At 34.7% G+C, this 19,849-nt stretch overlaps 1 protein-coding gene across 1 annotated transcript; it reads right to left on the bottom strand.

The window, feature by feature from the left end:
• Positions 1 to 192: 192 nt before the first annotated feature.
• LOC110687838 (ferredoxin-thioredoxin reductase catalytic chain, chloroplastic) lies at positions 193 to 4,849 on the bottom strand. The gene is made up of 6 exons (XM_021864479.1): positions 4,571 to 4,849; positions 3,471 to 3,583; positions 2,776 to 2,825; positions 2,595 to 2,666; positions 596 to 656; positions 193 to 493 (listed from the first exon to the last, which is right to left on the bottom strand). Exons 1-6 carry the CDS (start codon positions 4,668 to 4,670, stop codon positions 449 to 451), a joined length of 441 nt encoding a protein of 146 aa, XP_021720171.1. The 5' UTR covers positions 4,671 to 4,849; the 3' UTR covers positions 193 to 448.
• Positions 4,850 to 19,849: the final 15,000 nt, after the last annotated feature.

Here is a 19,849-nt window from a genome sequence, read left to right as displayed (position 1 = left end):
AGAACTTTGATTTCTTTCCTAACTCTTGCATCAAAATTATTTTTGGCTGTATGCAAATAAATCAATATTCAATAATATGCATTTTTAAGGTTATAATACTCCATAATAGTGGCAATAATATTGTTGTTGACTTGATCATAGTCTATAGAAATACTTCTACATTTTTATCAAATGAAAAAACCCCTTTAGAAATATACTTTGGAATAATTGATGTATGCCTTTTTCTATCAATATATGATGTCATATTATTAAATCAAATACAAACTCAGATACATGAGTATGGCTATATACCTTGATAAGGCTTAGAGTTAGAGATGACAAGGCTCTCCAAAATAAGAGTATATACAGGCATTACAGCATAACAGAACAACAGTTATTGGCATCCTCGTGATAATACGTAATGTACAGGCCTACTGAGGCTACGCATACGGCTTCAGCTCATATGAAATCACACATTCGCAGTCACTTCCCGAATTTCATCCAAGGTGATAGTCTAGAAACAACATAGCAAAATTATAAGAAAACTTAATGAGACCAGCATATTCAGAAAATATAAGCCTTCTTGGAAGAACGTCATTTAGGATGTTAGGCTAACCTGATCCTTTCCAGCAAAATCATTGTCAGGGGTCAGGAATAGCATGCAGTGGCACTCTTTCCTGTTAAATTGTCCAATTCAGTTACTTATAAGCCATGAGCTCCTTTTGTTAGATGAAACAGAAATAAAAAAATCCGAGAAATTATCATGATCGAATGACAAGACTAAACATAGAGAAGCCATAAACATAAAAAGCACCACCTAGAGTAGCATAATGGCCAATTGAGCAGCAATTAGCCAATAAGGTAGACTTTCCTTATAGTACCCTAAGTTAGAGACGTGAACATGAGAACGTAAATTGCAAGCAACTAATACCATAAAGGCATAAATCACCACTTCCCAGCCCCCATTCCCTTCAATAATAGGACACGTAAAGAAGACCCATGATCAGACATTTCTACATTTGCATTATATCTTTCAGTTGCCACATATTTCGAAGCAACTTCTTAATTTCTACCACTCAGATTATCTTTCTCAGTCTCAGAACAGTATATGCACACCTTCAGTACATCAGCATAGCATCAAATCAAATCCATAAGCAGTCCATAGCACACTTTGGGATACAATTGGTTTGACTGTATGAGACATTATCCTCTTAAACACAGCAGCAGCATATTAAATAAAGCCACGAGTGTTTAGCAGGCATAAATATGTGGAAGCCGGTCCCTGAAGGTCAATTTTTTTAATTAGGAAACTAGGAATAGTGAAGTTCATCATCATAATTTTTTCCAAGGAGATTAGAAGGCGGTAGGAAGAGAATTGGTTGTAGTAGATTCTCTCACAAAACAGGCTATGATGAATCAACACAGCTATAATTATCTCTCCTTTCTACTTTACTGCTAATTAAAATCAATTGGAGGTATCAAGGTTATCAATTTAGGGTATTGTCCTGTCATTGTGAAGTTGGTCCCTGTAGACATCTTACAGCATTCTATTTCAAAAATGAATGCTGCAAAATTCACTTAAACCTCTTTGGTAGTCGTAGACTTAATTAATCGCCTTCAGTCCCCAAATTCCCATGACCACACTTAAGAGTAGAGACAGACTGACTAACAATACTCACCAAAAAATTAAGAATCATAATCAGAGCATACAGACATTGCCTATTTAAAGCAATACAATTTGTGACACTCTTAGCTCAAAATGAATACACAATAACCACTGATTGGAGGTATGCAGAACATCTGAACATTCAATGGAGGGTGGAGCTGGAGCCATAGAGGTATCAGAACGCAACACTAAATAACTTGCTTCCAACAGTCTCAAAAGTTATAAAGCAGAGAGACTGACAATACCCACCAGAGTCACCACCATACACATGCATATAACTGAATCCATCACATCCTTACAAACTCTTGAACAGTTTATAAGCTAGTCTCTCCTAAAGTCCTTAAGCTACAAACTTGACAGTTAAATTCCATTAAATCCCTTCATCTGCATTGCACAGATGCAAATTGGTATTTTGGTACTAATGAAGTACAATCTCCCTCTGACCCCTCCACTATCAACCTCAGTATCTCGAAAATATGAGAATTGAAGCATCTTGAGTTACTGCATTATTAACTCTTAGGGGGTGTTTGGTATGATATTGAAAATGGAGTGGAAAGGAAATAAATAAGGAGAAGAAAAGGAATCATTTAACCGTTACCTTTTCATTTGTTTGGTTTAAACATGAAAAGAAATCACTTAACCTAACTCTCTTTATTTTTGTTTGAGGAGGTTTAGGGTAATTGTTACTTTAGCTTTTAGAGAGGTAACAATTGGTGGAAATCATTACCCTTAGGTAATGGTAATTGGTAACCCAAGCATTCTAACGGATCTAACCAAACACTTGGTAACGGTAATGATTTAATTGAATCCGTTTCCAACCCTAAAAATACTCTTACCAAACATGCTCTTAATAGAGATGACAGAATCATATGTATGCTCCACAGGTTAAGCAGGCATCACTATATGCAGAATTATCTGCAAGAAAAGTTGATTTGGAAGAGAATCATACCTCTCCCTCATAGGCACACATGGGCAATTCCAAAAACCTTGCTTGGCTTCAGCTTCTTTGTCCTCATAATACCTGAGCCACAGTAGAATTACTTGTAACATCAAAATGTAAACAATCTTGTAAGAAAGTAGGAAAGCTACGTGAAAAGTAGGAAAGCTACGTGAAAAGTAACAGTACTCACCGACATGGACATAGGGGGGCACCTAATGTTTCCCTGTGTTCTGCTAATCCCTGTAAACATCCAAACAGGAAAGTTACATAAAAGTTTTAAATGCTGAACAAGAAGCAGTGCGCCTGTGGAGAATTTTACATATCAGACCAGGAATTGTTCTTTTTCCCAACAGATATCTGACCAGATAGATGAAACAAACCTTTTGACATATACTCCTCCAATTCGTATGAATTACTTCTAAAAAATTTCATACATTCTCGTTTTTCTATGATGATCCTTTAGGTAGCTCATCTAAAGTACAACCAACAAGCAGCATCGAAAAAATTGTCAGATCTTTACTGAAACACCAAATATAGTTCAAGATCCCTAGTTACATTTCTTGACAAGAAATACAATTATATTTCACACACTAAGTTGACTCTATTGGAAGTGGCTCATAATCTATGATCTAAATGAGTACGTGGCAAAGATGGCATGGCATCTTTGATTGACAATCCGTTCATATAGGAAGCAAAGCTCTGCCTAACATTATAAAACCTTTAACAAACATACTATGTATTAAATTTACCACCCAATTCTTATGTGGTTTCCATAGGGTAATAACTATCTTCTTAAATATATAACATCTACACAAATATAATTGTGAAAGAAGCACCACATAAACAAGAGAAAGTAAACATGAAACATAAGAAGGTAACATTTACCTTGATAACAACAGCAGTGACACTTTTATCAACACAAAAGTATGTATCAGATTTACGACAGAACTGCTCAGAGAATTTCCTCATTACTTCAATAGATTTCTCTGAAGGATCCACTGAAAAACAAGTTGAGGTGTCAATAAGTAATTCTACCTAGATGCTGAATGAACTAAAACAGAAAGATAGAATACAGAAAATAGGTAATCTTCAAATATCTTTTAAAAAGAACTTAACCAGCATCTCAAAATGCACAATCCTTGCTAATATCTTTGTACAGTATATGTAGCTCATGATCTTAATCTTGGCACAGAAACAGTCTTCTCACTGTCTCACACACTCTCGAGTGTTGAAGCAACTCCATGAATTCCAAGAACAAGATATTACAACTTCTAACAAATAACATACACTGTATTACACGAACAATATACCCATTCACCCTAGCTTGTTCAAATGTACGCGTCAATGGGAACTTCAAGCTCCATGGCATACCAAAAAAGAAGGATTAATTGTCTCATTTCCAATTCCCACATCATCAATCTCATGAAACATGAGAACTTGCTTGCCTACGAGGCGCCTACGCCTAGGAAGTTGATGCTTAATACATCCCTTATTCATCTATCACACAAAATACAACTTGCCTATCATTTGTGCCACTTAGTTTGAAATAAGTCATAGGCTAATATTATTGCAGACATACCCATAGAAATTGACTTACCAATCAAATGAATGAATAACAAAAATTACTTCCATTTTCCATGAATCACTCATCTTCCATTACCCATAAATTAAAATTCTTACAAACCGAAGTTGATTAATAATTTATAAAATACAATAAATTCAGCAAACAATAATAGCCCCAAATAAACTCAATTGATAATTACTCTTCTAACCTTCTCAACAACTTTTAGGGACGCATAAACTAATACCAAAATTTATATCACTTCTATCGCATAAATTAACGGGAAAAACTTTAGAGACGGGGAATATTAAACAAAGTGAATATGATTAATTACTACGGAGTAATAACAAAATAATTATAAAAATTAATGAAACAAAAGAGAAAAATCAATATAAAAAAAAAATAAATAATAATAATAATTAACCTTGAGCACGAATGACACGGGAGAAGCGTCTGGGAGAAGGAGAAGAAGCAGGAGAAGAAATGGGGAAGCTGTATGCTGTTGAAGCTTGAAGAGCTTTCATGGTTGCTTGCTTACTTTTTTTAGCACTGTTATCTCCCTGATTATTTTATGGATAATTATAAACAATTATTTGGAAAAATAAAATGTGAGAAATTTGGTTTATTTTTAAAGAGTTCTTCAATTGGATGAAATATTTTGGCAAAATAAAAAAGATAGTTTATGAGGAAAATAGAAGAAATTAAACTGCGCGCCACTCGTTAGAAAATATCAGTGAGACAGTGATAATATATTTGTGGTTATTATTAAAAGGGGAAATTAGTGAGCCACTCGGTTGGGCTTGGTTGTTTTGGGCTTTTTGTTTTACGGCTTTTCCCCGTATTTGTTTCAAGGCCCAAAACAAAAGGAAAGTAATTTAGCCTCTTTGATAAGGCTCAAAAAATATTCATGAGTATAAATGAAAATGTTACCACATATAAACCTAATAGAGTTCAATTCTACTCCCTCTATTCCCTTTTTTTTTGCCTCACTTGACTTTCCACGGTCTCCAAGACACGTGCTAAAACGTTTATATCTCCATTTTAATACGCGTAAAAATTAAAAAGGTTGATATTAATAAAATATATATTGAGATGAATCAAACAAAATCTCACTTACCTCTTGCAGAGTAACGGAAATTAATATTCAAAGTTTATAAAATTTGACCAAATTTTAACAATGGGGCAAAAAATAGGGACAGAGAGAGTACTATGTATGACAATTGTTCAATTCAATGCAAAGTATAGGTGTCAAAACTTAACCCGAAATCGACCCAAAATACATCCGGTTCAAATTTCGACTTGCATACACATAATAATTTAGCATGACTTAAGATTAAAATAGACTCGATCCAACCCGACCGAACATCCAAATTCACGCCTCTAAAGGTTCTAATACAGAGTACACATCTCTCTTTCTTTCTTCCCCCTCTCTCTGTTTCATTTTATTCATTAGCCAATTGCTGGCTATTCCCTCTTTCTTTCTTTGACTCCAAGTTTTCCCTCCAACCGTAAATACATAAATTTGGACTGTAAACAAGCTAATATTTTGCAACATTTAAACAATTCACTAAGGCCTGTTCGTTATTGTTTTGATTTTAGTTTTCTGTATTTTTTAGAATAATAAACCAACAACAACCAAAAAAAAAAAAAAAAAGTGGTTGTTGGTTTTCTAAATTACAATATTATGATTTAAACAGGTTTGACTAATTTTTAGTTCTTTATCAGACATATATTAGGACTTTCAAAAATAAAAAAGCGAAAAACAGAAAACTACATACAATGAATAGAAATTAAATTAATACTTTATTTGTTTTTTTTTTTTCCTTCAAAATTGAATAGAAATTAAAGAATGAAGTGTACAAATTGTCAAATTGCAATAATACTTATGGCTCGTTTGGTTAACATAGAAATTAAATTCCTATGGCAATTTGTATTTTATGGCAATTTATTTCCTTCGTACAATTCCTAAGAAATGGTCTTGATTGTTTGGTTCTCGTAAAGGAATGTGTAATTCATGGGAATTTTGAGTGGCTAAGGAAGAGGTAGATGATTAATTAAATTCCCATGTTTTGGGGGAAGTCATAATTCCCATGAATTTTCAATTCCTCCATTTTCACTTTTTGTTAACCAAACAACTACCCTATTAGCAAATTCCCAAAAGTTTTCATTTCTCACATTTTTAAAGGTTAACCAAAAAGTGAAGGTAGATTTTCAAATTAAAGACCAACATAAGCAAAATTGGAGCAACTTATGTGCAGTAAATAGCAAAGAAGATGCATGACTAGTTGACTACATACATGGGAGTTTAGAGTGTTGTCCGTCTCAACAATCCACACAGATCACCATTTGCCTTGCTTTTTTTTCAAAGAAAAAGCAATGTATAATACATCAATGAAAAGGCAATGTGCATTTCATATTTTTATAAACCATACTATGACTAATTCCAAATTAATCTATTGAAAGACTTAAAATTAAAATATTAATAATCAAACAATATTTAGTATTATAGAATTGGGGAGTACATCAAATTAACTTGTACACAATTCCGATTCATTAGGACACTTCTCGATCACTATCACATTACAAAGTTTGTAAATATTTAAAGATTAAAAGATGAGCTTCACGATATAAAGGAATTGTCCATATCTAATTGTTGGTGGATTATTCTTTCACAATGTCCTCGTCAACTCTTCATCTAATTAAGGAGCACTTTTTTTTTTTTTTTTTTTTTTTTTTTTTTGAGAATTATCTCCAATTATGGGCCAAGCTACATTGTAGGAGGATCGAAATGAAAGGTAGTCAAATAATAATCCAATTAATCAAAAGCTATGACGACCACGTTATTGCTTGTGTCATACCAAAAGAGTTTCTATGCATGTCGTAATGTTACTTTTTTCCTTCATATTTAAAAGGAGACTTTATAGAATAATAGCATATCTTTAGCATCACAATAGAATGTAGGTTAATCTCCAATATTCATGTACTAAAACTAGCTACGTCTTACATGTGTCTAATTTAATATAATGCATCATAATTTAATTTAAATGAATGATTATATATATTATAATCTTACGTAGCTAGTATATATGTTATTTGATTAGTGTCCTGGTGTGACAAGATTAATAACGATAGAGACTTAATTTGCCTTGCACAATATACACATCCTCATCATAATAATAGACTTTCATATGGAATACACAACTCAATGTTCCTTAACTGTATGTTTTAATCATTGTCTTATTTGCTAACATACGCATGAATTGTGAATGACAACTACGCTAGAAGTAGTAGTTAATTATTAATAACAAATATCCAAGATTTAAAATCATATCTCATCTACATCACTAGTGTTATATAGGTGACTATTTCCGTAACTCTTTACTTAAAACGAAAAAACAAAAGCTAGATGACTAAGAAGAGCAAGATTTCCTTGGAAAGTTGACTGGACTATATAAATAATACAATATAATAATATGATTCTCATTATGATTTGCTTTCATTCCATGAAACCACTTCCATGGTAGCATAAAAATAAGTCGAGGTGTTGCGCAAAGTTGTCGCTACATGTCAACATAACTCAACTATCAATTAAAGCAAGATCTATCTTAATAGTTATAGTGGAGTCAAGATTATCATATTTTGCATCAAAAAAAGAACCATTCTATGCATACTTTGTTCTTTCGATTGAAATCAATAAATTTCTTGATTTCAATTGAGTGTTGCTACATATTTGTCTACCCTACAAAGTATATAGTATATTCTTTTCTTGAAATGAAGGGTATTGTATAGTCTAATGGTACAAAATTAATGTGCCATTAATCTAAGTAATGATTGGAGGAATTAAGTAGAAGAATTAGTGCATTTCAACATGATTATGTGTAAGACTGTCTTAATTTTCCACTCATTTTATTAGATGAGGATTAATTGGAGACAAAGAATGTATCTTCAATGCTACTTTGTCATTAATAAGTCTTCATTAAGCTATCATTACTACCTTTGTTCTAATTTAATGGGAAAAGTTTGACTTTGAAAGTCAATGTTTGTTAGTAACATTTTCAAAAGTACACTTGAGTTATAATGAATACCTTCCCTAGAGAAATCTACTAAGTACTTTAATTAGAAAGAAAAATTAATTATTATCAAATTTAATTATTATGGATCGGGCTAGCTACTACCTAAAAAATAAAGAGATTTCATCCCAAATCAATTGACAATGGATTCAAATGTACTTAATTTAATATATGGTATAACTCTAGGTATTCCCTTTGTTTTCTTTTGTTTGTCCCATTTAAAATCTTGAGAGGTTTTAATGGAAATGAACTGTAGAGAGTTTGTTCCATTTAGGTTAATAACATACAAGTATGTAAACTCCATATGTCATTGGTAATTTGTTTCCCTCAATATCAATAAAAACTTCGCTCCTCTCATCACCTACATGTGAGCACAATTACCAATGAGGTCTTACCTAGTGGGAATGATTGATGGTGTACGTACATATTACAGCCTAGCTTACAGGTAGGTTCAAGGCTATCTCGCTCATTCGTAATTTGATTTGTAATACCCTTGTGGTTCATTTAAAAAAAAATAAAAAAAAATAAAAAATAAAAATACATGTGAATTGAACATGCACAATGCATATATACAGGTTCAAGTCATATTCTAACTTGTGCAATCAATCAAAACTAGTTGGATAGTTTTATACTTCAAGCTATTCTTGGAAGCTTTAAGGTATCAGGTTACACGTAATGTTAATCACTTAACGGACCACATGCCCTTTAAAGCTTAAAACTTTAAATTGATATTTCTGAATTTTTTTAGTAAATTGATTATATCTCAATAAACAGTATAAAATGATAAAATTATCGTGAGCAACTAATTTACGTATGTAATTACTTGTTAACACATACAAACTGAGAGTTTTGTGATTGAGCTTTTCTGATGCGTATATGACTATATGTTCTGAAACTACGCTGCGAATTGAGAACACTTATCACATGGAGAGAAACTCTTGAGACAACAAGATTAACAACCAAATTACAATTTACTTATTGTTAAACTTACTAATTACTACGTATGAATCATCATTATAAATATACTCTATTATTAATTAGATTGTTTTACTTAACTATATATGTTACTATTGTATACGTGTAGTCGTTCAATGTAACCATCAATAATACCCAAAAAAAAGCTTGCTACAAATGTGCATTACACGGATCAAATAACTAGTCTGCAAATAGAATCTGTAACACGTAACTGTTTAAACTCGAATCTAAGTAAGAAGGATGAAGTAAACTACTCTTTACACATCGCCCCACTAGTTTTAATGAGGAGAAACTCATTAGAATGTCCACTAAAACAATCAAGTAGCTAGTGCACTTCCTTCTATATGTCGTATGTTTTTTTTATGGGAAATGAACTGGACAAATTTAAAGCAAAAGGTAAGACGTACATATCAAGTTGATGAAGCCCCCACATGTTAGGGTCCGATATAAAACCTAGCTAGCCTTGTGTTCAATACAATGGAGTATGAAAGTTGTTTTGTTGCTTGTCCTAATTAAGCTTCCTTTATTTGTGGATTTAGTCTTGAAAAGGAAAACCAATTATTTTATGGTAAGAAGGCTCTATGAGTCAAAATCTCTCACAAATCAACCCGTTCTGAGTTAGTAGATAAGATCCTTTAAAATAGGCGCGGGGAAAGGGGAGTCTCACCTTCAAAGAGCCCCATTGAATTTGATCCTAATACCTCATACTTGAAAGATGCAAAATTAAAATTTTCCACCAAGTTCCATATATGCTAAGTAGTGGATACATAAACTACTTTAATCATCTTTTTTTCTGGCTTGGAGTTCGACATATTATTATGCATACATCAAATGATTAATGTTGTGATGTAGGCTACCAAGCAAGAATTGGAAGGATAATACTCCGATCCCTATCATTCTTGTTTTATGATGATATTATTGGTAGATCGAAAGGTAGTTTTGTTCGTTAATAAGGATAATAATCTTCAATAAAATCAAAATCATGATTGTCAATCGTTACAATATGCATTGTATCACCTTATTTGATATAATAATCCAGAATTAGTAATTTTCTATAGGAAAAAAGAATGCATAAAACATGCATATCACCTTTACTTTTATTCATCTTCCACACTTATCCTTTTATTTAATATATAAGAACTCAATCATATTTCTTTTCACCATAAATAAATTAAGGGTTAGCTTACAACTCTTCCAAGTTCAATAATCATTTTACAATAACAACGTTAAAAGTTAGACAAGTAAAAGTTTAGATAAGGGGTTATTTTTTTCTAAAGCGATGTCATTCAACTATTCAAGTTATAAGAAAAACAAGCCAATTAATAAGCTTTCGTTCTTACAATACATTTCAAATTGTTTATTATCTTTAAGGTTTACAAGGTGGACAATGTGATTGAAGGTTCAATGGGCACTCAAGAGGGGGGGGTGAATTGAGTGTTAAGTAATCGTTAGCGATTTTTGCTTCTTTTCGGATTATGTGTAAGGAACCAGTTGTGCTAGTTCCCTTATGCAGCGGAATAAAACAAAGCAATAAAGAACACAACAAATTTAACGAGGTTCAGCCAACTCAGGCCTACGTCCTCCTATCCTAAGTCCTTTATTAATCTACTCCGAAAAACAAAGACAAAGAACACTCTACTGTTTCCCTACTCCGGGAACCAGTCTACCCCACACTCTACTCCGAGTGTGCTCTCGACTTACACTCGTAAGCCCAATGTGTTTGAACTCACAAACACTCACCCAGCCTTTAACCCCTTTGTTAAAGACTCAATACAAGAATCAAGAACTCTCCTTTGATCTCACTTCTACGAAGCTAATTAAGAGAAAATGTTTTTGTACTAGAATGCTCTTGTATATGACTTGATGAATGGGATTAGTGCTTAAGTATATGCTCTCAAATAATTGCTCTTTTTAATTTCTAGAGAGGCACACGAAATATGTGAAATAAGATGAGTTTATATAAACTTAGATTCCTAAAACCTAGTTTCCTTAAATCACACAATCTTAGAGAATAAGATATATTGTAATTTTAGGAAAGTATTTATCTTATTTGATTTAATCACAAAGATAGAATCAATTAAGATAAATACTCCTAGTTTTTAGGTAACCAAGAATATTTCATCTTATTTCCAGCTGCACAAAATATTTTCAAAATAATCTTTTTGAAAAAATCTTTTTTGTAAAATCTTTTTCCAAAACGGCAGCTCGAATATTTCGTACAGTGAACCTGGTTCCCCGACCTGGTTCCCTGAATTGAAACATGTTATGAAACCTGTTCCAACTTTGTACCAGATTTCATATCATACTTCAATATACTTTTAAGCACTTATATAACCCAAACATGCAAGCATACTACGGAGCATATTACATGAAAACCTAGATAACATATTAAAGCATAAATCGTCTTTTCTTCATGTAATCTTCAAGACTTGAATCTTCCTTGAATACTTCTATTATGAGCAAACAATCTTTCTTCGAAATATCTTCGAAAGGCTTCTATGCTCCAAGTCTTGGAATCAACTCAACTACTGCACATGTAACATGGTTAATGCACAATAAAGAGTATGTGACTGCTTTTCCGCATAGCAGTCAAGGAAACGGTTCATACTGGTTCCCCACCAGTACATAGCACATTTATCATCTAACTGTTTCCTGTATATAGATAAGTTAGTTCAATAGATAACTCATATAATCAATAACTTATCTAGGAAAACAGTGTTCTATTTTAGTTGGTTCCCCCAACTGTATTGAACACTTTCAAAGACCTGTTTCCCTTAGCTGTTTGTCATCATTCAAAACTATCAATCAAAACCTAAGGGACTCAACAAATTCCCCCTTTTTGATGATGACAAACTCTTGAAGTTCTTGAACCTGTGGACATGCTCAAAAAGAAAACCGTCAAAAACTTCAAGGACTCAAAACTCTTTGGAACAAGTCAGTTAGGCTAACTGGTCCCCTAAACAGAAAATAGAAAATACGAAATAAAAAGACTCAAACTAACTCAATCTAAACTAGCTAAACCTCAAACTGACTCAATCTAAACTAGCTAAACCTCAAACTGACTCAATCTAAACTAGCTAAACCTTAGGCTTCAACTTCAAACTACTTCCCCCTTTTGGCATCATTAAAAAGTATCCACAAGTAAAAGCAATGTGCACAAGTTAATGTGCTTATCCATACAATGGCATCAACCACCATTCAAGCATTATGCTGCAAAAAGAGATTAGTCAAACAGTTCATACCATAGCAGAGTTAGTAGTTCATACAAGCCAACAAAGTTCAACCAAAGAAGCCCAAATCCATCCAAAAAGAAAGTTCATGGAATGGAGAGAAGTAGACAGACCAACAAAATCAGTTATTTTAGAATAAACATGAGGGTGAGGAAACAAGAACAGAAACAGCATCACTCCTCATCATCATTCTCGTTCCCTTCCTCCTCCTCGAACTTTGCAACATCTTCTGTATTATCATCTGATTCCTCTTCATCCTTGTCACCATGCTCTGCTTAAACCAAAATCATTATATTACTAAGCATATTCTTGTGATTCCCCAATCTGTTTCAAAACCACTTCCTGACCTGCTGGTTCCTCTATTTTTTTTTTTTTTTTTTTTTTTTTTTTTTTTTTATAAATCATGAGAGATCCGCACTTATTCATAAAGTTCTCCTTGTTGCATAACGAGTACAAGACTAGCATCACATCAATCAAGCAAAGACCTCCACCCTTTTGTGGTGTGAAAGGTTCTTGCTGGTACCCTTTTTCTCTTGGTTTCCGGAAGAGAATTAATGGACTGTTCCTCCTACACCTTCTCAGTGAACTTCTTTAATGAAGATTGAGTTACTCTACTTCGTACCATGGTCTTAACAATGAGTGTCTCCTCATTGTAACCAACAATCTCTATTTCATCCTCTTCACTCTGACTTTTCCGAATTTCCTCCAACTTCGGGCTTAAGGACATTTGAGCTTCCTTCTGATGTTCCCCCTGAGACTGAGCTGGTTCCTTGAGTGAACAGTAACCGAATGAACAATGATGAATTTAAAGCATACGAGAGAGAGAAAGAGAATTTCGAGTGATGATGATTGATGATCTGCACAAAGGGTTAGTGTATATTTTTAACAATGAAGCACAAAGAGAGAAGAAGGAAAGAAAAGAGTTAGTTGAGCCAATAAAAAGCAACTGTAAAGGATATTTTTTTTTTTTTTTTAAATTGAAATCAAAAATTTGGTAATTATCTTTTACCATAATTATCTCAACCAACTATAAATAAGGCATATGATATGTTTGCCTTTTATATGGGATTAAATAACTGAAATAAGATAAATTCCTTCCAAGAGGAAATATCTTATAGTAATCTTCCGAAAATAAAAGATATTATCGGATGACATATCAGAGCTGGTCTGCTGTTTCCCTTTGCTGGTACCTGTATAGAACCATGTCACGCTGTTTCTGGCAATTCAGCCTGATTTCACCTGTTTCTTACAACAATGATTCTCAATCCTTTTAAGATTTTGAACCATCTACACAACACTTGAAAGATATCAACATAAGTATGTACACACACTATACAAGAGAATACCATTCTAACCAATCATTGAAGGAAGTAATTGAAGCCAATACCTAAAATCTAACTAGACCTAAAAGGACTCTTAACCTACAAAAAGACTCTCTACACAAAGGCTTTGTGAAGATATCAGCAATTTGATCTTCACTTTTACAAAACAACATCTCCACCAATCCTTTTTCCACATTGTCTCTTAAAAAATGGTGTCTTATTTCAATGTGTTTTGTCTTGGAGTGTTGCACAGGATTCTTTGAAATATTGATTGCACTAGTGTTATCACAAAAAATAGGAACACTTTTATAAATAACACCAAAATCTTTCAGCTGGTTCCTTATCCACAGTAGCTGGGAACAGCATGAAGCTGCAACTATATATTCAGACTCTGCTGTGGATAGGGCCACTGAATTTTGCTTTTTAGAACCCCATGAAATTAGACAAGAGCCAAGAAAGTGTGCCATACCTGATGTGCTCTTTCTATCAACTAAGAAACCAGCATAATCTGCATCTGTGTATCCAATAAGATCAATGGTACTGCCTTTGGGGTACCACAATCCCAGATTTGCTGTTCCTACAAGATACCTAAGTATCCTTCTAACAGCCTTCAAGTGAGATTCCTTTGGATTGCTTTGAAACCTAGCACACAAACCAACAGAAAACACAATGTCAGGTCTACTAGCTGTTAGGTAAAGTAGAGAACCTATCATTCCTCTATAAAGAGAAGCTTCAACATATTTTCCCTTAAGATCAGCATCTAATTTTGTAGATGGGGGAACAGGTGTATCATAAGCTTTGCTGTTCTCCATGCCGAATTTTTTCAGCAACTCTTTTAAGTACTTTTGTTGATGGATCATTATTCCATCATCCATTTGCTTAATCTGCAGCCCTAGGAAGAATCCTAGTTCTCCCATCATGCTCATTTCAAATTCACTCTGCATAAGATTAGCAAATTCATCACATAAAACCTGATTAGTAGCACCAAATAAAATATCATCAACATAAATTTGTACTACAATCAAGTGTTTCCCCCTGGTTCTTATGAACAAGGTCTTGTCTACTGTTCCCCTCTTGTAATCATTTGCCATCAAGAAATTGGACAATCTTTCATACCAAGCCCTCGGAGCTTGTTTCAACCCATATAATGCTTTGTCCAACTTGTACACATGTTGGGGGAACAGTGCATCTTCAAAACCAGGTGGCTGCTCCACATATACTTCTTCCTTTAAATATCCATTGAGGAAGGCAGTCTTTACATCCATCTGAAACAGCTTAAAATTCATGTGAGCAGCATAAGCAATTAAAATCCTAATAGCCTCTAGCCTAGCTACTGGTGCAAACGTCTCATCATAGTCAATTCCTTCTTGTTGATTGTACCCTTGCACCACTAGCCTTGCTTTGTTTCTGACTATAGTACCAAGGTCATCTAACTTGTTTCTAAAGACCCATCTAGTGCCAATGACTGATCTTTCCTTGGGACGGGGAACCAGGTGCCAAACCTGGTTCCTCTGAAACTGATTTAACTCATCTTGCATAGCTAGTACCCAATCAGGATCAGTCAATGCCATTTTATAGTCAGTAGGCTCTACATTAGACAGGAAAGAATAGAAAGCACAAAAGTTTTGAAAAACATTTGTTCTCGTTTGAATCCCCTTATTTATATCACTAATTATTTGATCAGTGGGATGAGAAGATTGATATCTATAACTTTTAAAATTAAGACTGTTTTGTGCTTTCTCATTAAGTTGGGAACCAGCATGTTCATGGATCTCTCCTTCTTCTGAGGAGCCAGGAGGATTCACATTCATGCTGTTTCCTCTATCATTACTTACCTCAGGTTCAGGGGTGGTACCTTCTTCTGTTCCCCCTGAACTCATTACCTATCTATTATTTGAGGAACCATCAGGACTTGGTTCCCCTTCAGAGTCCTCATTATCTTTTTCTTCTCTAGGCACTTCATCATTATCATCTGGTGGAGTATTTGGTAGGCCTAGATCTGCTTGCACTTCATCCGTGGGACCAGTATACTGGTTCCCCGTGAAATCCATCAATCCAATCACTTCATCAGGTTGTACCTGCGCAATCTCAGAAGACATGTTAAATTCATCAAAAATGACATGGACACTCTCCTCAACACAAAGAGTCCTTTTATTGAAGACTCTATATGCTTTGCTGTGAGAAGAGTATCCAAGAAAGATTCCCTCATCACTTCTAGGATCAAACTTATCAAGTTGATTCTTCCCATTATTATGCACATAACATTTACATCCAAAGACACGAAAGTATGTGATGTTGGGCTTTCGACCTTTAAGAAGTTCATAGGGAGTCTTATTTAACTTTGGTCTAATGAGACCTCTATTCAATATATAGCAAGCAGTGTCAACAGCTTCTCCCCAAAAACTCTTTGGGAGACCACTCTCAATGAGCATCGTCCTCGCCATCTCCTCAAGAGTTCTATTCTTCCTTTCTACAACACCATTTTGTTGAGGTGTTCTAGGGGCTGAGAAGTTGTGATTAACTCCATGTTCCCTACAATAATCAATAAAGTTAGCATTATCAAATTCAGTACCATGGTCTGATCTTACCGAGACCAGCTTGTGGGTGAGCTGGTTCTCCACTTGTTTCACCAATGTTACCCATTCTTCAAACGTTTCATCCTTTGTGTGTAACATCATTACCCAAGTGTACCTAGAATAATCATCAACCATAACGCAGACATATCTATGACCTCTTCGACTTTGTACTCTCATGGGACCACACAAGTCAATATGTACAAGTTCGAAGGGTCTGCTGGTACCTATAATAGTTTTAGGCTTAAAAGAAATTTTGACCTGTTTCCCCCTTACACATTCAGAACAAACTTTATCAGCTTCATACTTAATGTTAGGAAGGCCTACAACTAAGTCACGTATTTTAAGTTTGTTTAGAAGTGTTAGGCTAGCATGTCCAAACCTCTTATGCCAAATCCATTTATTATTGTCAGAAACAGCTCTCAAACAGATGGACTTGTCTTGAGGGATTTTATCTAAGAAGGTGATGTAAACATCATGCTTCCTGGTTCCCTCACATACAAGTTCTCCTGTTTGTGAGTTAACTATGTGACATAGGTTGGCTTGAAACTCAACTCTATTACCTTTGTCACATAATTGAGAAATACTCAAGAGATTATGTTGCAAGCCTTCAACATAATAAACATCATCTATTGCGTTAGAAAGTGTCTTACCAACCTTACCTAAACCAGTGATGGTTCCCTTGCTGTTATCCCCAAAGGTGACACTTCCTCCATCAAAGGCCACTAGTGAAAGGAATTGATCTTTATCCCCGGACATGTGTCTTGAGCAACCACTGTCCAAATACCAATAGGTGTCTCCCTTCACTCTAGCCTGCAAGAGCAAATCAAACATTAGATTTAGGAACCCAAACATACTTGGGTCCCTTTTCAACAATATTAACAACTTGTTGATCCTTTCTTCTCCAAACACACTTTGCACCCTTGCTGTTCTTATTAGCACTAATTTTCTTAGCTGGACATTCATGTATCTTATGTCCATTTTTACCACAATGAAAACACACATGCATCTCTTTAGTCATGACATACTTGCCTCGTTGATATTCTTTGATCCAGGTGGTTTCTCTGGGAGACCAGTTAGTCCTGGTTCTCTGTCTAGTATAACCGAGACCAACTTTTCCTCTGTTTCCTCTTGATGAAGTCAGGTAATTTAAGGATTTTTGAGCATTCAATAATTTGTCCACATGTCTATGACTATCATTAAGTTCTTTTTCTCTGGTTTCAAGTGTCTTAGTCAACAATTCGTTTTTCTCTTTAAGAAAATCAAAGTTACTTTTTAAAGCTTCGAATTGTAGATTAAGCTTTGAAACCATACGGTCAATAGACATGTCAACAACCACTGGTTGCTTGTCCTTTTTCAGTTGATTGATTTCCGCATGCAAATCACAAATATTACTTTCATACTTATCAATCATATTACTGACATCTACACTGGTACCTGTAGGGGAAACAGTGAACTGTGCAGCTTTAAGTGAAGCAATTTCCTTGTGAGAATTTTCCAGGTTGTAAGCCAATGTTTCAAAGGCCTTCAACAAGGAAGTTCTAGTACATGAATTTGCTTTACTTATAGCTACTGAAAAATCAAGAGTATCACTAGTGGTTGATAAGTCTCTAGGGAACCAGGAGGTCAGATCCTCTTCACCATCAATTGGTTCAAACGATCTTTCCTTTTCTAGTTCCACTTTACACTTGTCCAATTCAACCTCTAGTTCTGCTACTTGATTTTTTAGTTCATAACAGACTCCTTCTAGATGATCACAGCTAGCAATAGCAATATTACATTCACCACTTTTTTCTTTTAATTCTCTTTTGCAAATTATGTATGTTTCACTTAATTTATAGCATTCATCTAGTAAGGAATCAATACAAGCAAGCATATTTTCTCTATCATATTCATGCATATCTTCTCTAATTTGCTCTAAGCTTACCTTGCGTTCATGTAGTACATCCTTCTTTGCCATAAAGCATTTGTTGAATGTACTGGTTCCCCCTCTGGTTCCTGGACCAGTGTTGTTTTCCTTGATGTTTGTAAAGGCAGTTAGGCAAACATCTGAGTTGGGTGATCCTTCTTCTTCATCTGACCCTGAGTCAGAGTCTCCCCACATGGAAGCTATCATGGCATTCTTGTATGCTTGTTTATCTCCGGATTTAGACTGTTTGTCATTCCACTTAGGACAATCTCGAATAAGATGTCCTTTTTCTCCACACTTGAAACATCCTGTAGAAGAAGAATTAGAGTTAGATTTTTTATAGTTTTTAAAATGCTTACCTTTGAAATTCTTTCTTTGATCTCGAAGAGATCTCTCAAATCTTTTTGCAATCATGCTAATTTCATCTTCATCTTCTTCTACTGTTCCCTTAAGCGCCATGCCTCTTGCTGGTTCCTTCTCAGACTTAGAGTCAATCAGCATCTCATGAGTCATAAGGGAACCAATCAGCTGTTCCAGAGACAAGGTAGACAAATCCTTTGCTTCGTATACTGCTGTTACCTTGGCTGTCCATGCATCTGTTAAACTACGCAATAATTTTCTCACAAGATCCTCGTCAGATAAATTTTTACCAAGAGATCTAAGATCATTTACAATAGTCATAAACCTACGAAAGCAATCATTGATTTTTTCATTTTTATTCATGGCAAACAATTCATATTTAGACATGATTAAATCAATTTTAGACCGTTTTACCTCACTGGTTCCCTCAAACGCAAGTTCAAGGGTGTCCCATATCTCCTTAGCACTACTGCAGCCAGATATACGATTTGTTTCGGTCTCACCTATTGCTTGTTGTAGTATTGACATTGCCTTAGCATTCTTCTCCAGCAACTTGTGATCAGCAGTGACCAATTCGCTATCTTTCTTGGGAACCTGGTTCCCCTCAACATCTGTCTTGAGAATGATATTAGGACCATTTTTAACTACGAGCCAGCATTCATAATCAATACCCATGATAACATTCTGGATCCTGTTCTTCCACCAAGCATAATTATTTCCATTAAACTTGGGTGACTTGTTGTCATAACCGATTGCACTTAATTCTTAAGTACTCATTCTTAACTCCTCTAGATGTTACTCTTTCGAGAAGCTTAGGCTCTGATACCAATTGAAGGTTCAATGGGCACTCAAGAGGGGGGGGGGTGAATTGAGTGTTAAGTAATCGTTAGCGATTTTTGCTTCTTTTCGGATTATGTGTAAGGAACCAGTTGTGCTGGTTCCCTTATGCAGCGGAATAAAACAAAGCAATAAAGAACACAACAAATTTAACGAGGTTCAGCCAACTCAGGCCTACGTCCTCCTATCCTAAGTCCTTTATTAATCTACTCCGAAAAACAAAGACAAAGAACACTCTACTGTTTCCCTACTCCGGGAACCAGTCTACCCCACACTCTACTCCGAGTGTGCTCTCGACTTACACTCGTAAGCCCAATGTGTTTGAACTCACAAACAATCACCCAGCCTTTAACCCCTTTGTTAAAGACTCAATACAAGAATCAAGAACTCTCCTTTGATCTCACTTCTACGAAGCTAATTAAGAGAA

Source organism: Chenopodium quinoa, unplaced genomic scaffold, assembly GCF_001683475.1.
Source record: "Chenopodium quinoa cultivar QQ74 unplaced genomic scaffold, ASM168347v1, whole genome shotgun sequence".
Classification (NCBI taxonomy): domain Eukaryota; kingdom Viridiplantae; phylum Streptophyta; class Magnoliopsida; order Caryophyllales; family Amaranthaceae; genus Chenopodium; species Chenopodium quinoa.
The sequence above is the reverse complement of the archived record's forward strand: the minus strand, read 5'-3'. Positions and strand labels throughout refer to the sequence as shown.